Here is a 20,445-nt window from a genome sequence, read left to right on the forward strand (position 1 = left end):
CAAGTATGCCCCTGCTTGGAGCTACGCAGTGGTAAGGATACACAGCTGCTCTGTTGATGTACATAGCCAAAAAAAACCCATTTTTCTTAAACACTGGGGATCAAACTGTATTATTAAACTGTTCCACATGGGCCACTCGGTAACTTACAGCTCTTCCATATACATTTTGTGCACCCAAGAGCTGATAATTGGGACATGCCCTAACCTACGTTGACCGAATTTTGCTACCTTTAATCACATGTATTTACCACTGGCATCAACAGCTGCAAGAATCTGGCAATGGAAGGTTTTACACTTTCAGGGCAAAACACTTGAGCGCACAGCCAATTTCTGATTTTGGTTACACCCAAACTGATCTTGCTTAGTTTGTTCTCACTCTGAATTTCACCCTTCTTTCCTACAAGAACAGGACAATTTTCTCCCATAACTGAAAATCACAGCTTTACAATTTAGCAGTAACTTTCCTTGTTAAGACAGCTTCCTATAGAAGCGCCTTCTGTTGTTACCAACTAGAGTAAAAACGCCTTTGCTAGAGGCTGACTGGCAAACTGAATCACCCATTGACCCGTGGGGACCTGACCCTGACTGCATCACCCAACACCAGTTGAGGGTCATGGAGTACCCATTCCAGATCAACTGGAAGTCTGGAGATTAACCACCAGCCCAATACTAGAGCATGACCCTAACAAAACACACAGAACTCACCATCTGGAGGCATCAGGACCTTGTTATTCTGTGTACACCAGCCAACTGGGTGAAGATCTGCTGTCATCACGTCACACCAGAAATCCGCCCTGCGGTCATCTCCATAGCCACAGTAACGAAGCAGTAAGAGCTGTCCACATGTTGTAATGATCGTAGCCACCCAGTATGTGTCCGGATTGCTCTTGTTGGCCACTTCTAATTTCATCCCTGGTTGGAAACTGCTTTGAAGGCTGATTTCAACCTTACAGAATGAGAAAGGCATGGTGTTACCTTTTCTTCCTTGCAAGGCGAACCCCCCCCTCCCCAGCTAAGCAAGATAATGTCACCCTTGAAGAGCAGCTCTGGGATAGAACATGAGCTGATTGTGCTCCTTAATCCAACCACCTCCTTCACAATCTGTCATTCCTACTTCATTGGCATATACCCCATCATGCAAGGTCCTGCATGCTCTAAAGAGGCCCTCCAGCAGCAGCAACCTCAGCTGCAGTGCAACTCAGAGAGGACTGCTACCCATCTTAAATGGGTCATTTATCATCATCATAAATCTCACTAATGCCTGGGAAAAGGTAGTATAACTCAAGTGAAGTTGCATTTCCCACTGCACAGCTCCATCAGGCAAATCGCAGGACACATGCAAGGTAGAAAGGCAGGTTCTAAGCACCCCTAGGAGTTAAACCCAACTATAATAATTAGTCCTATTAACAACACTGAAGCACCTTTTGAGAGGCTTGACAAGCATCAAAGCCTGAATGCTGTACCAGTCAGACCAAGGAGAGCATCTCCACTAAATCCATACCCAGCAGCTAAGCCTCAACCAATTTGCTGTCCCAGCACCCTGGTAAGGTATGATGATCCATCGCTGAAAGAAGCAAATGGTTTGAATCGCTGTCTTGCCATCGGATGGAGACGTCGCTTCCATTTATCTCGCCAGTGACGGGTCACATGTAAATTCCCTTAGGACACTGGAGATGGAGACTAGGACACTACCGGGACCGCTGTTAAACGCTAGGGCCTGCTGTGGACACATCATATGGTATCTTCCAAGGGCCAGTGGGATGTCTCTAGCTGCTGTTGATAAAGAAGTGGATGCTGGTCCACTGGTTCAGGTGCCAGACTTGTCTTCAGAAGACCAACCAAAACGTAGCCTGTTACTCCCTATGAGATGCTTAAGGACAGGTTCTTACAGGTTGCATAGTACCTTATCTCCTACTGAAACTGGAGACTATAAAGCCTGGTTTAAGCCTGTCTCTGATTAACTTCTCCTTTAAATGACAGGTTAAAATGCCTCTTTTACCCACAAATACAAATATAACACGGTCTACTTGGCCACCTGAGGACTTTGCAGACTCGGGGATGCCAAGATGCAGAGAAAACGCTCCCCTGGCATGTCAGCAGTTCTCCCTTACTCATCCCACTCCAGCTTATGCCACGAGTGCTGCCCAGCCAAAGCCATTTATTATTTGCAGGTAACAACACTCCATGTGCCTTTACTTGTGTGGGCATCTCCATCAGCATCAATGCCTGGAGTCATGGAATAGCTGAGGTTGGAAGGGACCTTTGGAGATCGTCTAAGATTGAAGAAGGTCTGTGACGCTTACTACTTTACATAGTGGTAAGATGGAACTTTAGCTTTTGTGATGATAAGGGTCCTCATAAATAATTCAGGATACACGTTCATTTGTAGTTTTTCTCCTTGCACTCACTGTAAGTAAAGACCAAAGTGGTACTCTGGAGGCAAGGGACTTGTGACTGGAAATCACATGAAGACTGGAATCAAACAGAGAGATAATATAATCTTCTCTGATGGCCTTCAGGTTCCTGTCCAAGCCAGGGTTTTTTGAGGATCAATTTTCAGATTGTGAAGCACAGTCACTGAGGACTGTTGCCAGTACTAATTTGTCTCACAACAACAATCCCAGGATTGAGGTGCTGGTGAGACACCGCAATCAGCAGGATCAGCAGGACAAGGAGGGCATCTCCAGGCACCTAAAGACATCCTTAAGGGCTTCATGAAGCACAAAACTTTCACCTGGATCTGGTATTCGGGTCTGGCCCTGGAGCAGAAACCTGGGACAAGATGGTCTCTCCAGACAGCTGCTGGATCAAGGACAAGCTCTACAATAAGCATTGCCCTGTAATTCTCCAGTATAGAGAATTATGGTCCTTCATCCTGCAATACTCCACTGTTGTTAAAATGGAAGCAAAATAGGGAATGGAGGTTTATGGGGTTTTTTTTTTTTTCAGACGTAGATGGAAGAGAGGTTTTTCATCACTGCAGCTCCTTATCCCTTCAAAACAAGCCAAGAAATCACCTGGAGACAAAGGTGGTTTAATGGCATGACAGCAGTCATCCAAATAAAGACTTCTCTTAAAGCAGCAGCAGGTTCTTCAGGAAGCTTTCTCACTGCGGCACAACTACACTGTTCCCAAAGGACACCTCTGCCAGCAAACAGACTCAGTGTAAGACAACCCAGAGCACCACAACTAAAACCCCTCTCTTCCAGACGAAGATGTCCACGTCCTCCAGAGCACGCAGACCAGCCGAATGAAGCTGGCAGAAGAGCCAGCGCGACTGGTGAGCAGCTGTAGCAGAACGGGCAGCTACCTGCATCTGATGGGTCGGGTAGGAGGATGAGCAGCACTATCCTCATGGGACTTGCAGCTGAGGACAGAGGACCACCATGACTTGCCGTGGCTTGACACAGATGAGGGCATCACAACACCTTCCCACTAGGCCCTGACATCTCCAACAGCACAGTCTTGTGGTTGAATGACAAAAGATATCCTGGAAAAATTTACCGATGTGGCCGCACGTGCACGTCCTTGACTGTGATGAAGAACTCATATACATCAGCTTCATTTTGGTCCCATGTTCTCACGTGACATCACACGCAGGGAGCTGAATAGAAGAGGTTAAACAACTGGTGGTGGATGTAGAAGCTGGTCCCAAACAACAATATCCTTGACTGTGATGGGCTCTGCTTGGAGACGGAGTCCTTTCTTCAAAGCATGCTCTCATCTTCATCAGTCAAGATTTCAGACGCTCTGAATGCTACTTGCGCTAACATGGACCAGAGCCACAGACCATGCTGTCATACCATGGCTGTCTACATCAGCCACGTTCACCCAGAAGAGCATCACCTACCCAAGTACTTGGTTCTCATGCTTCTGAGACAGCATCTCCAGGCACGAGGCTGAGAGATGGTTTCCTACGGGCCATGCGGGGTGACCCTGCTGGTCAGTAAATCAGGCATTAAGAGGACAACTTTGGAGAAATAAGGTACTCTTGTGGGATGAACCTCTACAGGTTGTGATGGACAGCAATGAATAGAGAAGAAAAAACAGACAAAGAGAAATGAGTGCATTATAAGCAAAAGAAGAGCAACAGAAGCCCTCAAAAATGGAAAATTTGAACCCAAGGCAGAGGATAAGGCAGTGGCATAGACAGTGCTCTGAGCTGTGACTGCAGATGATGCAAACACACCGAGTTCACCTAACACCAGATGGGGGCCATTCCTACGCAGGTTGCCACACGCACAGAGGGACAATTTCTCTCCAAAATGGTTAGACCCCACTTCAGTTCTCCAGGGACCCCTGAAAACCAGAAGAGGGAATGCGTGCAATGCCCACGAGAATCAGATGAAGCACGTACGTGTTTGAAGGAGGTGTGGGGAGCAGCACTGGCTCCTGTTTCCTCCAGGAACTCGTCCCAGTTGAAGTCTGTGTCCTCAATGCTGGAGCCCTCATCTGTTCAAAAGCAAAAAAAAAAAAAAAAAAAAAAAAAAAGGAAAGAAAGAAAAGCAGCCTAAAACACAGCCAAAGAAGGCAAAAGTTGTGTCAAAGAGTTCAGGGTGAGAATAGCAACCAGTATAAACATCAACACAAGGGAAAACAGAAAGCTTATTTTAAAGATCTGTGCTTATTGGTTTTGACCGGCTCTTACTACACTTTGAGCAGACTTTGGGACTTTAGCAGCCAACACCGTGAGACCAGAAATGACTCTGCTTTCATGGCACTGGGGAACAAACCTGTCACACTGCAACAGGCACTTGTGCTCTTTTATTTTGTATTTGATGACTGTCTTGCTGCAAGGGAAGTGGCTGCCTGTCCACTATCACAAAGGTGCAACAGCCTTGCTCGTGCCCCAAAAGTGGGTCACCCAGCACTGTTAATTACAGCAGTGTCCTAGTGATAATATTAGAAGTTGCTTCTGGTGGCTGAGCAGTGTGTAGAGCAAACACCCCAACCCTTCGGGCTAGGGAGCCCCATTTTCAGTCCTGCCACCCTTTTTCTCCTTCTTCAGCATCCCTCCACCCAGCAATCTCAGCTGAGGCCTCCACGCCTCCCTCTTCCCCCAAGACTACAGCCGTTTTCCCCCAGAATCCCCCACCACCCCTCGCCAGACCACTATTGCCTTCTTGTCCTTGCCCCATTTCAGATTTGGGGCTCTGCATCACGGCTCCCTCACCCACACCACTGCTCCACACAATCATTCCCCACAGTGAAGGGCTTGACATCACTAGTTGGTTTTTTTTTTTTTTTATAACCGTGCTGAGTAGAGCAGAGCTGAGGCCCCAAACCATCGCTGAAACACACAAAGCAATAATTAAAAATAAATCTTCTTTCACTTACAGAAAATCAGCCAAATCTGATTGTTTTCATTTTGTTCCCAAGCAATCTTGCAGACCCAGCTTCATCCCCAGAGCAAAAATATTTACAGTCTAGCAATGAGCTCTTTGCAATGAGCATTTATCAGGCAAACTCTGCGAGACCCTTACCTGCCCAAACATTCATCAGCGTGGTCATGATGTAATTAAAGTGACTCATGACAAACTGAATTAAGAAACCTCCCCAGACAGTTTTATGAAGAAAACGGCAGGGTTAATTTATTGCAATTATTGCTACAGGTCTCCAGTTTTCAGGACCAGAAAATTATGTTGTGCAATGGGAATCTCTCATTATTAAAAGGGGAAGACACAGGTTTTATTTGCTGCCTATGGAGCCAGACATACATAGACAAGGGGGAAAAAGGTGGATCAGAAGAGGGTTTTTGAGACAGAGCTAGTGGAGGGTAAAGATCTGTCTGGGAGTTCAAAGAGGAGCTCTGAGCTGTCAATGCTGTTAACACTTTGCACGCTGCTGCATCAAGTCTAAGGTCTGATTCCTTGCCTTAAACTCAAATAACCTGCTTAAATATGAAGATGTAAATCGACATTTACTCTGGTGATAAAGTAGCTACGAGATGACTTCTCAACTAAGCAAGACAAGAAATAACCCAACCCCACGATTACAACCTGAAAACAGACAAATACAATTTAGAATAAGAGACGGGCTTTGTTTTGTTTCTTGTCATCATTGCAAAAGCCGCCAGGCATAGAAGCTGGCTCTACTTGAGATATTTGACCCAAAATAAGGGGTTTGTTCATTCTCAACTGAAAGATAAGCCACAGCTTGACCACGTGGTAGGTGCTTGGTGCAAAAATTGCTAAGAGTTTCCCTCATCTGTATCATGCAGGCAGGCAACTTAAATGATCAGGGAAATTTTTCAGCCTTAATGTCTGCAACTCTGTGGAGTTAACGTTTTAGAGAGGAGCCAGGTCCAGAGACTTCAGAGGCTGTGCCTCTAAAACAACGTTAGTCCCCGAGTAGCTGGGCAGATATGGTTATCCATCCCAGGCTTAAAATTACTCCAGAGCACAACCAATCCCCGTCCCACTAAAAGTTAGAAGCATCTGACATGAAAAGCTAAAAGCGCATCCCCTCTGCCTGGCTGCTGCCTGCTTCTGCATCCATCTGCGCTTGTGGTGTTGGGATGGGCTGCTCAACAACCCCAAGGAGATCTTCCCCTCAGGACACCTGACATGGACAGGACATTTCCAGGTCAGCCCTGGGCTCCCTTCTCTTCTGCTCAGATACTTCCACTTCAGAGCATGAGGCATTTTCCCCAGCCCACGATGCTCACTGTATATCATCAGTTTTTAGTCCCACTTTTTGCTTTAACCTGTTGGGTGAGTCCAGGGAAGCACCTCCTTTTCTCCAGCCCCTCTCAGTAGTCTTGTGGGAAGGAGACACTCCACAGAGCAGCAGAAGCAGAGATCTTTAGGCAGTTCAATATATAAGCTCCAGCCCTTGCAGGGAGCAATGTCTCCAGGGTTGGCAAAATCTTCTCCAGAATTTGGCAACAGCACGTTAATTACGTTAGCATTACAGATGCTAGTTATGGATGCAACAAGTCCTCCTGTACTTCATAATCTTATTACTCGTGATCTGCTCTGCCACATGCCAACACAGAAAGACTCACTGGCCCCACTGTTCCCACAGCCCCCCTGGCAGGTTCATTCATGCGCAGTCCAGCAAAACTCACGACAGCACCTCTTTAAAAAAGTATTGCCCAGCTCTCTCCTTTCTAAACCCAAACAGAGAGGCTTCAAGACCCTGGGGGGAGGCAGCATGAGAGCTGCAGCCTTCCCTCCCTGTTAGTTCATTTCTCTCTGACACATCACAAGTCTGACTCCTCTACCGTGTTTTATCTGCAGACTTTATCAGGAAATTACTTTTACAAGGTCTGTAAAAATAATGTCAGAGTACTCATTTATCACAGCATCAGCGTTCTATTTTGCTTCATTTTATCACAACAGATTTTGAAGGGACTGTAGGTTTCCAAAATGTTCTTTTAATGGACTTTGTTCCCTTCTAGAAATCCAGCAGGGGGGCATCCAGAGCAGAGACAGCGTGGTCCAGGGATGAGACCAGCCCAAGGGACCCAACCCCATCCACGCACGTAGCGGGACTGTGCACACATTTCCTCATCCATCAGAAAAGCCCTGCTGCTGAGGAGCAGAGGACACCTCTTCCCAACCTCTCTCAATTGCCTGGAAATCCCCCAATTAAAAGGCAGACAGAGAAACGCAAAGTCTCTTAATATACGACAACAGAGACTGTGCCCGCTTGAGAAGCGGTTATCACAAAGCCGATCTGCTCCTCTCTCCTCAAGTCCCGCACTCCAAGAACAAAGTCCTGGCTCTGCTGGAGAGCTGCAAAACCCCAGGTGCCAACATTTCACAGAGCGCCCTGCGAGATGATAGATTTGGCATTCGGCCTACTTTACATATCAGCTCCCTTTCCAATTATCGGTACTTAGGCCCAGTGCTCTTTCTTAATGAAAGAGTCAAGGCTGGCTAGCCTACAATACGGTGATGTATAAACAAGCCCAGGATGGCAAATAAAACCAACAAGTCATTATCCGTGAGCCTCTCAATGGCTTTAAAGTGCTCATGTATTGACACTATAAAAACGCAACTGTTCCAGCTGTTAACGGCCTCCTGGCATGTTCGGCTATGGGAAATAAAGGGCATAAAGACCCAAAACCTGTGGCTCCAGAAACACAGATTTTTCCCAGGCTTCACTGAAGGAGAACGTATTTGTGGCAAATTGCTTAGCCATCTTATTATAGCACATAGATACGTTCATGACTTTTTGAGTGAACAGAGAACCGAAATGCTTTTACCAATTAACACAGCAAGCGAGGCGGGGGGTGGGGGGAACCTAATCAACCACAAACCTCTGGCACGGCCTTGGGAGAGTCACCAAGATCCGTATCCCCAAAGAAATTTAGGCACCGCAGGCCAGTTCTTCTCCATGTCTATGGTTGGCCAACTGAATCTCGTCCTCCAGGCTCCACGAATCCCACCTCGAGAGAGGGGTCTGCATCATGCGAGCAACAAGGATTGAGATGTTCCCTTCTGCTCCAGCCAGGGTTAGCTCGCTTCATCCTCAGTGGGGAGAAACAGGCAGCTCCGGACAGCAACTCAACCCAAAGGCAACCCAGCATCCGTGTTAAAATGGGATTACTTGCTTTCTGGAACTGTATCTTTCTCTTCACTGGTGATACAGGTAGCATCAGAGGACTAGGTTTTGTAAGGCCTTTTAAGACACCTCAGCTCCAGATTCAGATGTTTAACTCCAGATGACCCTCAGCAGTCATCTCAGTCACACTAGAGGAGGCAGGCTCTTTCTCTTTCACGTCTATGGGAGAATCCAGGGTAATATTTATGTTCTTACCCAAGGTAACATAAGAGTGTCCTGCTTTCTCTAGGTGGGCTGAATCCAGTTTTTTCATCACAACTCCTCCATATCTACACATCCTCCCCTTCACACAGAGACAGTGCACTTTTCCTGTATCCTTTGCCTCCTCCTGGATGCCTAAAGACATCCATTAGATGAGGGCAACCATCTATGATCGCCCACCAGGTAAGTTCCTATCATCCAACTATTTCTGGTTCAGGGGTTTCCTTGAGACAAACATCGTTTCTAAGCAGTTAGTATACCACATCTTTCTTCCATAAGCATGTCCAGCTTCCCTCTGAAGCTGAAACAAGCAGAACCACTGCATATACTAGGGAAAAAACCCAAAACTTTGGCTGGCCTAACAAGCCCACAGCACAGGAAAGTTTCCATCTCTCTGTGTCCCACCTAACATGCAGAGCTTAAGAGCCCAGTTGAATCTACAAGCATCGTGGCAAGACCAATTGGACTTCCCCACATTTCAAACACGTTTTCAGTGCAACACAGCCAGTTTGCACTTTTTATAGGACATTGCTGTCATTTTTCCCTACCACTGCTGACTTCTTGAAAGCCCATCTGCATTTCCATCTCAATTGCATGAGCATAATGTAGTTGCTTGCTAAGAGCTGCCCAGGTGGTCACTGATAACCTGCAAACCAACTGTCCCACCCTTGTTTATTATTTTCATGGTAAAAGTTGCAGAAGATGGTTGCACTGCACAAGGGGCTGTGCAAGACAGCTCATCCTCACCCTAAAAAGCTTACAAAGTCACCTCAAGGGCCACAGCTCATAGTTTAACTGGCACGGTCTCACATTGCTATGAGTCTTCTCCCCCCCCCCAAACTCATTAGTGAACATGCCAAAGATTCAAATACCAGTCACAGCTTTCCAGTGGGTGGTGTCCAGGGAAACAGGAAAATCACTGAGTCACTGCAAGAAGTGAAGAAACTAAAGGCTGGGTGGCCAAATTTCTGAGGTGCTGAGCAAGAAGCAGTGAAAAGCAGACCAAAACCACAGCTTTGCAAAGGACTTCAGCACAGCACTGACCAATAAAGCACAAACAGCACCACTGGAGAGAAAAGTTGCAAAAGACACTGAAGGCAAAGCATGCAGAGTTTTAAAGTGATCACCCCAACACTGCTACCATCGCATTTGAGGAGTGTTGAATCAGTGATTCACCACCAGTGAGGGCACCAATTTCCATGGAAGTAGACTTAAGGCATCCATTTAGGAGGCCAACCTGCAAGCACAGACTCATCTGCTGTTTACATCTTAGGATCCTTTTGTCAAGAATAGCTCTTACAAAAACGCAAGCGAGTTCTGGAAAAGCACTCAAGCATGTAAGCACCAACACAAGTACTACAATGCAAAACCAAACACTTGTACAGATTAACTGACCGATAGCTCAGTGGTGCTCTCCACAAGTTCATCAGTTGACCTCTCCCATGCAAACACAGAGCAACGATGAAGTTACAAGTTATAGCTGAGCCAAATTAACAGTTCAATGCCACTGGGAGAGGTCTCATTCCTACCAGCATGTGCTCTGGCACACACTCTTCCTCCAGCCAGTTCAACTCACAAAGGTGGCAGAAAATTATTGACTTTTTTTTTTCCGCTGGATTACCTTTCTGCTGGGTTAGCGAGTTGATTGACTCGGCCCAGGGTGTGACAGGCAGCAGAGGTGGTGCAAGAGAAGAGATGGTATAAAGAGGTGTCTTCCATTTTGGCATCAGAAAGAAAGTAGATTGGGTCTAGCTATAATGTGCAACTTCACCGTAAGATACAGTCTCCTCCTATTTAAGCTAGAGATGGGAAGTTAAAGCACCTAATTCCAGAAGAAATCACCAGAAGCTAGCACTTATTTTTCTCTATCTACCATGACAATGCCCAAATTTAGTGCAGCGAATCCTCGCCTTTAGGTGCCCCTCCCAGAGCATTACAAAACATCCAGTCATACCATGAGCACAAGGACAACGTGTGAGCAGCTCTCCACTGGCTGGTCTAACGTTTGTGAAGCCCTCTCACCTGAAGCACTGAAAAATATTCTGGAGGAAATGAGGGTGAAGGGTCAAAACAAGGGAGAAATTCTGCAATTTCTGAATGTTCATTTCCTCTCTTTAACCACAAAACTCCAACAAAATAAAAAAAGGGTGGGGAAACAGAAAGAACACAATATGATGTCCTGGGAAAGGTTTTCCATTGCTTTTTGTTTAAATTTTGAATAGCTGCTACATACTGTAGAAGAGATCTAGAAGAAAAGCTCAAATTTCCCAACCCGTCAACCATGGGACACAGTCTAATCCATAAGACCCAAAAAAGGCCTTCAAGCTGTACAACCCTTCCCAACGCTCCCCTGGCAACAAGGCTGTCCCCACCCGTACCAGTGATCAGCTGGAGGGTTGTACCAGCGAAGACGACCCACGGGGTTGAAGGAGAGCTCACCTGAATCAAACTGCTCCATGTTGCCGTTGGCCGGGCTCTGACCCTTCTCTGGGGAGAGATGCTGGGTCTCTTGCATGGTGGCGATGAAAGACGCCCTTGTCTCCATGGTTCAGAGGAAGAGGCCTTGCCTTCCTAATTCATCCTGCAGCAGGGAGCACCTAGAGGACAAGCTAAAAGAAAAAAACAATGAGCTATTTGTTCTACCTACACCAACAACCATGTTGATTGTAACCCTTCAATCCTGCTCTCTCCTCCAAGGTGAAGCTAGGGTTGGATGAGGAACCACAACGAAGGGCATCTCCCCTTCGTGGCAATAATATGAAAGCAGCAGCAACAACAATAACAACATACAAGATAATGAGGTAATAAACTATATTCCCACTACTCAACACAAAGGATGCACATCTCAAAGTTCAGTCCAGCTCCCTGTATCACCAACAGAGAGGGTTGTGCCATAAGGTGGCACAACCCGTGCCAAAAAAAGGCACCCAAGAAAGGCCAACTCAACCGTCCTCCAACGAGTCCAGATCTTGGCATCCAACTTTTTGATGGCTAACACTGTGTGAGGTATATCTCACTCCATATATATTCAAACTTCCGAAGGCGTATATTTGTGATAATGAAACAGAGGAAATACTGAAGAGATAATACTTCAGAGAGACTGGAGTACTCTAGAAAATAAAGTTCAGCATGCAAAATGCAGATACTCTAATGAAATAGTGCTGGCTGCAACTGTTTTTCAAATGAAGGCTGACCTAAGGTAACTGCACCAGTTAGTACCGTGCAGGGTAGCAAATATTCACTCAGCTGTAGATTGGGTTATGTTGGCAGAGTAGATTCTTCTAGAAGGAATGACCGTAGTAAATACAAAGTGGAATAAAAACACGCAGAGATGAAAAATGATATGAAAAAGGGAATACAGACTGACTAGATCTTGAATCAGACACCAGGCTAAATGAGAACTATATTTCTACCTACAGTAAGCCACCAGACAAGCAATACCCAGAGATACACCCTTAGGAGCAGATTAAAAAGAACTCCAAAGTGAGCTTTTCAGTAAAACTCTCTGAGATGGTGATGAATTACGAGGTGTCAAAGGAGGACTGAAAAAGAGAAACCAAGAGCTCGGGTTATGGGCACAGAGGGAACCAGCTATTCACACAAGATATGCTAAAGCAAAGACAGATAGTAGGGAAGGTGTGTGTCCAGAATATACAATGTGGAGGACTGGTCCCACTTATTAGTGGACGCATCCAAGACTTGCATGACAGAGAGGACTATGCTGGCAGCACTGATGCCAAATACCCTGTAAGAAGCGTGACTGAAAGTAGGAAAAAAGTTTACTGCCAGAGGCCAGGCAAAGCAGGAGGTAATAAGATTGTAAAAATATTATGGGATTTTTTTAACTTTTACTACTTAGGAAGCATATTCAGGAAGGCCAGACATGGTGGTTATAAAATAGAAAGAGGGAGAGTGCTCTGTCATAGATTTTTTCGCTCCCAGTTTTTAAGGCTGTTCCAATGAAAATTGCAAGGAAGAAAGGGACCTGCGTGAGCAGTTATAGGAGGAACTAAAAAAGATGAGGAGCATGTCAAGTGTAAGTGCATGTTTTGGGTTTGCGTGGTGGGGTTTCGGTAGTGGGGAAGGGGACTACAGGGGTAGCTCCTGTGAGAAGCTCCTAGAAGTGATCCATAGTGATATCCATTAACTGAACCACGGTGGGACTGTCTGCTGGAGCGATCACAACAGCATCGTGGCAACTGCAATCAAACCATGCTAAAACCATGAGTGTTTCAGAAAGCGTCACTGGTAGAAGTAAATTACCAAGACAGGTGATACAACCTCCAACTGAAGGTTGTTTGGGCAAAGTTAGACCCCCATCAGCAATTTGCACTCCCCACCCCAAAGAAACCTGCTAATGAAAGGATAAAAATATTTTCAAAAAAAGAGAATGTAAACCAATTCAGAGCAATACGCTTGTTGGTCTCCTTGCAAAGTGCTTAGTATACTTGGAGCACTCCATGAATAATAATGATCACTTCCCCACTGCGATGGCCACTACAGCACTTCATCTTTATTCTTTGTTGACATGAGACTTGCTAATGAATTAAGTGTATTATATACTATGAGTATTTTGAGTGCAGCTAACCTCAGAACACATGTATCACTCATCCCCAGTGTATATTACATTTCAATTAACCATGAAACTAGAAGCAATCAGTCTACTGAAAGTCAAAAAACACTTCTCCTTTGGTAGAGAATACATCTGTAAATATCATTAATAATAAATTGGTTAAGTATCAGGATTTTACATCAACCTTGTTAAACGTGAGAGGAGAGGAGGTGTCAGCTGAAGCTAAACCTTGGGTGGATTCAGCTGTTTTCATTTTTGCCTAGGACCAGACAATGATGGAAGGTAATCTGGGTCTATTAAAAAAAAAAAATGAAATTCAAAGGATGGAGAGAAACAGAGAGATCAATTTAAACACAACAAATCAATCACCTTAAACAGAACTCGGGGGTAACAATATAAATACCAAGAAGAAAGATAAGCCTCTTGGTAGTGTAGTTAAATCTTGTGACACTCCTATGATGCTGATAATACAAAGTTATGAGCTGATAAAAAGCTGAAGGTATCCAGTCAGACGACAACAGTATTTGCTGTTTCTCATGCAGTCAAGCCCCAAATCTGCCACCAGACCCATGAGAAAAGCCCATTCCCCTGGGTGAGGGAACTTCCCATCAGAAATGGAAAATGGATGGGAAAACCAGCAGGAACCTGCAGGAGGTGTCTGCAACACGGCTGGGATCCATCCTTGGTGGCCACGTCTGGGGCTGGGTTTGAGCCCACTTCAATTAAAAAGGGGCAATGCAGAATCTCTTAGCCAGATTGAGCAATGTCATCAACATTTTTGTTTGTTTAACTCTATTTTAATGTATTTTTTGCTTAAGCTATGGCCAACTTGAAGTTTTTGAAACATCGTGTCAAGAACATCCGCGTCCCAAGAAAACTGGATCTGTCAGACGCTGTAGCTTATCTTCTTATTTTGGGAATAACTAGTTTACCATCTATGGAAGGAGAGCATTTAAGTATTTTCCCAATACTATGTGACAACAAGACCAAACTCTTATGCAAACATACGCTTCAAGATAGCTCTGAGCTTTCGTGTTGATATAACTAACTAGCAAAGAAAGCTGACATAGGGTATTAATTTTTCACTTCTTATTAATTGCTGCTAATTAACACTTCAAACAGAGTCCCCAGCCATACTGTTAACAGTAGCTTGCTGACTGGCCTGCAATCATCAACATTAAACAAGCCGCACACACCGCTGTACTCCGATTTCCCTCTCGGTCTGAAGAAACCTGTGTCCACTGGAAACCAAATTAAGGACCACAAGCCACATTGCCAGCCTGTAAACCAGGGGAGGGGAAACAACAGCAAAAGAGGCTCAAGGTGACGCTACACTAGGCGGGAACACAAAGGAAAATATTATGAAATGCATTTGAAAGAGCAGGGAGGGGGGAAATTCCCTGGCTTCAGACCCCTTGTTCATTGTTTCTGCACAGTGGTGGTTCAAACCGACCCGATTCTTCCCCCATGCAGCTCCCATTCCCCTGGTATTTAATGTAGATTCCGACTCTTAATTCACAGGCAGAAAAAGCCAGCCAATACAAAAAAAGCATCTCTTCTGTTTCCTTCTTCCCACGGCTGTCAGTCTCAGCCGCACGATTATCTCAAACACGCTGCCTTGTCATCTGTATCAATATTGGCTCTTTGTATAAGTGCCGGCGTTGGCTTCTTCGCACCATTTTACATTTCTCATCTCCTGTCAACTCCACCCTGGTTCTCCTTCCTTTGGAGTAAGCCCCTGTAGGGAGATGTCCCCTAACCCCACACACAAATCCAGCAACCTAGGGCTCTCCCTTAGAGTAATTCCTGAAAAAAATTACTTTCTCCCTCCAATGTATGCTTGCTTAATTGGGATTGACATAAAAAAGGCAGGCTACTGGAACAGAGCATGCAAAAAAGATCCTACATCCTTGAAACCTCCTACCTGAATAGTGCATCAGTTGAGTCAACGTACCGCTGAGTCCTGAATGGCGAAGAAGTAGAAATCCCACTGCTTTCCCAGCGATATGGCCCCTGCCTCCAAAATTCGGTAACGTTCATTGACCCGAGATGGTCCCACCTCCCAGTAAGAAGCCACTTGATGAGTACAGCAGGGCTGCAGTAAGGGCTTCCAGCATGACCCCATGTCCGTGGTGAAGCCCCCACCAGGGACATGGCGAGTGGGCGGGTGGGTCCGTGGGCAGCTCCAGGGCTCACTACATTTCCAGAGCTCGACCCCAGGTATTTTGGCATATAAGGAATCCCCATTTCTTTTTCCAGCCAAGTGGGAGGGAAGCTGAACATGGGGTGGCCCCAGCAGACTTCCCTGGTGAACGCATCTGCTGATTTCACCCAGTCCCCTCAAAGCCAGGTGCCACCACGTGCAGTTTCACGTAGCCTTTACCATCTTCAAGCCTTTTGCAGGACCGTGAGCAAAAAAGCCACTGCAAAGCGATCAAGGAAACCGTTTTGAAAAAATGAGACCAGATCCACCCGCCTGAACAATTAGGAAACTGCAGCAATTGGTGCTGAGGCTCTCAGGAAACAGGACAGGGCTGTGCTGAGACCTGCCCTGCCTCAACCCAATCCCAGAGCTGAGATGGTCACTCCAGTTGCCTCCTCTTCCATCCTACTTCCAGAACATCGTTTTTTTTTTTATGTCCCCCACCTGGCCAAATGGCTTTACATCGGGTAAAATAGGGGCACCTAGGGTGGAGCAGATGGAGCAAAAGCCTAGGCGGGACACAGGTGATATCAGACCAGGTCCCAACTCCATCGTTGACTTCACCTTGGGGTTTTCCAGCACAAAAAATCCCCATGAAACAGCACTACAAGAAACAATGCCCACCAATCCTACCCACCTCAGGTGGGATTTGTCTTACCTAGTCAATCCATTGCAGCTAACTGAGAGAAAGCATCTCCAAAGGACAATTTGTGCGGTCCGACTCAGACACCCAAAATCTGGATGAGACGAACAACCCTCTGGGGGTGCCTGTGCTTGCACAGCACCTGCTAAGATTCAGACATCCAAATTTGCCAGCAAACAAACTGAAGAAGCGACATGCTCAGATGCCATATGGTACTGGCCCTGTGTGTGGAGCAGGGTGAAGGGGGACTCGCCTCTATGGGACTAGATCTAGGACACACACGAGTTGGATGCCACAAGACCGACCCTGAATCATGCTCTCCCTCCTCAGGTGACCCACCAAGGCATCTTCTCACCCACGGGACACAATACAAGACCAGGCATCACCCAAGATTAAGGGGAAAAAAATACCAAGTCAATACCCTGCCCACCCTCAAGCACTCTTCTCCACAGCATCTCCTTTCCCCTTTGGGACTCTGACCCAACATTGCGCTCCTGCAGCCCTTCTGGTCGCCTCCACTGCCTGCTAGCCTAGAGGTACCCGTGTCCCAGTGGATCCCAGCCGCAGTAGACACTGAGATCAGTCTTCCCAGTAGCCACACTGCAAATCACAACACACTCAACCTCTGATTTTTACAGCTCAAGTCAAGTCAACAGTGTTCCCTTCCAGGTCTGAAAGTCTGGATCTCCATTCCTTGCTTTTGAGCAACGCAGGTGACCTTTTTCAATGCTCAGAGACCACCTCCAAGAGCATGCGGGCAATGTAAAGCAGTAAACGCAGTCTCCAGCTCCCCAAAAAGCTAGTTCATGGGCAATGCTGCACATCATCCCATTGCATTTAACACAAGGACGCACAGGACTAAGACTGTGGCTGAGAAGAAAGTCTGCTCCTCTAGGCAGAGGTCCCTAAATAAAACCATACTTCAGGCAGGATTGCTAGTGGCAGCCTGCCACAATATTTACACCCCCGAGCATCTGCACCACGCAAATGGAGGCTCATTTGGAAGGACTATTGAACACATCAAGGAACAGCTTTCAGCTCCTAGAGAAAGAGCCTGTCTCTCTTCTCAGACAAAGTACCAGTTGGAAACCTTTTAAGGATCACTTCTTCCAAATTCCTGTCTTTTTTTTATTATTTATTTGAGAGCTTCCCTCGCCAAATGTTTTCACTTATATCAAGTGACAATTTCTCTTTCATATTCAACACCCCACAGGATTTTATTAGGGGCAAATTACTGCTTTGAACAGCGCTCTGTTGGTTCAGACATACTCTGGGGTGGAAGAAACAAATCCCATCTAAATTGGAGAACTAGGAATGTTCACAATATTCAAATATATAAAAAACAGCTGAAAGGGGAAAGAGTATAATCTGTTTTCCATGTTCTTGGTGGATCGAAGAGGAAAGCTTGGGTTTAAACTGCAGGAGGGGACATTTGATTTGGGCATGAGAAGAAATCACTCATAATGAATCTGGTGAAGAAGTGGGATAGACTGTGGGAAGGGCACAGAGCCTTGCTTTTTGGAGGGGTTAGGACGCTGATCTATCCAGAAACAGATCTTGGTATAATTAGTCCTGCCCTGGGGTAAGAGATGGTCTGTACAAGGCCTGGAGGTCCCTTCCAGCCCTCCTGCTCCAGCCACTCAATAGGGCTGATCTTTCTGCTCTTGAAGTCAAGCATCAGTATCATTTGTGCAGCAGCACAGAAAATAGATGACTAAGCCTGGAGGGAAAACATGCAAAAATGGGAAACTAGAGGAACCATCAGAAAAGGGACGGTCTGGATTGTCCATCCTGAAGAGGCAGAAGGACAGGAACCAAACTTCTCCGAAGACACATGGTGGAGAAAGGATCATGCGAGGTGGTGACAGCCCTCCAGAACTCAGCAGGTCCTTGCTCTCCTCTCTTCTTGCACTGCTGCTGAATGCCTCATACTTTTTATGCCGACAGAGACAAACCTGTTTCACAAAGCAATTTTCTCATCCTTCCTACCTGGCACACCCTGGAGTCCAGGATACACACAGAGATAAACAGCAGTAAGATAAGGTAACAGAAAGTAAAATAAATCTAATTAGAGAAACTAACTTGTTTACAGCAAAAAGCCCTGCAGTATTAGGAGGAAATAAAAGGGAAAAAAAAAAAAAAAAAGAGATAGATTACAGGCAGGCACACAGACTTAGGTACCATCCCACTCTTAGCTGCCCTATATGTAAATATAACCTAAGGACCTAGAGCTGGACTTAAAGCAAAAACCTGCCACAAACTTCACTGAGGACTAGATCAAACCTCTAAAATTAAAAGCACTTTTTCACTAAATTTCCCTTCTCCCAAGTGAGCCGGGTGTTTTATAACCAAGGGCTACAAGGCATTGCTGCCACACCTGCACCCCTGCCATCGCCCCCACGAACCCTGGCCGTCCCTGCCTTCAGCATCCCACGAAGCGCACGTGCACGGCACGGTACCATCCTCAGCGCCCACGTCAGCTGGCTGCGGGAGCCTCCCAGATTCGGATGCCAACAGCAGGATCTGGCCCCAAAACCACCCCGCAGCGCTGCCAAAAACAGCCAGGCAAGGCGAGCGGGTGCCTCTCCCCTGCCCTGCGTTTGCATTACTGACGCTCATTCCACGCAGCTGTAAAATCCCCTCCTGTCACAGCACTGATATTTTACTTCGTCTTTCCGTAGATATAAATGTGGGCGTAAGGTGCCAGGCCAGGGACAGCGAGGTCGCCATGTACTAATCCTTCTCATTTCCAGATGTTCTGTCACCTACTAGGTGGCCGTCACCTTCTCCATGATTCAACAGGCAATTTCTACGACGTAGCCCTGCTCTGGTAAAGCACTTCTACCCATGCTAAGGACCCAACATACACCAACTACTTGGGCAATATGGCATATTTAAGCAAAGGCATCGTCTAAAGCTCTCAGCCGAACCAGGGCCATGAAGAAGACCGAATCAGCATCTCCAATGCCCTTTACAACAGGCAAAAGAACTGCAGGGAAGAAGCACAGCAGCAACATCAACCATCTGCAACGCCCCGTCTTCTCCCACCTCCGTGTCTGAAACGGAGCTGAAACGAGGAAGCCTTTTAGACGGGTAACTTGAACAGACACAGCTGCTTATCACCCTGAAACATCTCATCCGATGCTTATCATCTCAAAACACCAGCCCCGTGGATCAAAAAAACTCAAGTCAGACCCCCTGAACGGGACCCATCAGCCAAGCGATAAAAGTCACCCAGCAGGAAACACAAAATACTGTTTTCATGGACTTAATTTAGGGCCCAATTCAGAAGTCCCTCATCAGCCAAAACTCCCATCACCCAGGGCAATCAGTTCTGCCTTCTATGTTGCAGTGCTTTGCAGCAGTCAGAGCCATCTTCCAAAAAAAAATACGAGATGCAAACCAGAACCCAGGAAACATCTGCCATCCGATTCCAATGCTTTTTAGGAAAAATGACATTTTAGGTCTTGGCACTGTTTGGTTCATTTAAACAGCACAGCTGATCAGCATTTGGGCTTAGTCCTACACACGCTTACATCCCTTTCAGTGCTTTACATCCAGAAGCAGCTTCACGGACTGGCAGAACCTGCCAAAAAAAAAGATGCAGCCATCTCCTGCCACCCCTTGGTACAACGGCAGGAGGAGGAGCAGGACCCTTCCCTCCGCCAAGTGCATATGAGGGCAGCCAGCAGACCCCTCCCAAGGTCTATCCAGAACCAAATTCCACAAGACAATTTAACTTAGAGTCCTGGGAGTCGCATTTACGGGGCTAATTTCACCCCATTTCTCTAAGAAAGGACAAATCGGATTCCTTTCATTCCACAAGTGGCTTCTAAGAGATGAACACGTGTGAGCTGCTCCAGGCCATCCAGGTTTAATGCCCCACCATCACCCATACAACAGTGCATCGTGGAGCCTGGTCTTACACCTGCCCCTTGGTCAAAACACCTTCCGAGAAACAGTTAAAGATTATATTTTTCTTGTCCTTTCTTTAAAGGGATATTTTTAATGCATCCAGGAAAGCTATCGCTTTCCACCCAAAAGTCCTGGCACGGGACTTATGGCTCCTTAGACTTTAAGGATGCTCAGCCCATGGTCATCTGGTCTGATCTACACCGCAAGGGTAAGAAGAACGTCACCTCCTGGATTTTAGTGGAGGGAATTCATCTTCCTTGCTAAGCAAATAAACACAAAACTTTCCAATAACTTCGATTTAAACTGCGTCTCAGGACTTCACCCAAGAGAAGAGGACTC

At 46.2% G+C, this 20,445-nt stretch overlaps 1 protein-coding gene across 1 annotated transcript in view; it reads right to left on the reverse strand.

Moving 5' to 3' along the window:
* SFMBT2 (Scm like with four mbt domains 2) overlaps positions 1-20,445 on the reverse strand; it is a 123,494-nt gene that overhangs the window by 96,613 nt on the left and 6,436 nt on the right. Inside the window, exons 2-4 of the mRNA XM_069801566.1 lie at positions 11,212-11,381; positions 4,358-4,452; positions 706-946 (exon numbers count right to left, since the gene is read on the reverse strand). Of these exons, the coding sequence (XP_069657667.1) occupies positions 706-946; positions 4,358-4,452; positions 11,212-11,317 (442 nt within the window). The 5' untranslated portion in view covers positions 11,318-11,381. The remainder of the gene's footprint in view (positions 1-705; positions 947-4,357; positions 4,453-11,211; positions 11,382-20,445) is intronic.

This window comes from Haliaeetus albicilla, chromosome 14 (assembly GCF_947461875.1).
Source record: "Haliaeetus albicilla chromosome 14, bHalAlb1.1, whole genome shotgun sequence".
Classification (NCBI taxonomy): Eukaryota; Metazoa; Chordata; class Aves; order Accipitriformes; family Accipitridae; genus Haliaeetus; species Haliaeetus albicilla.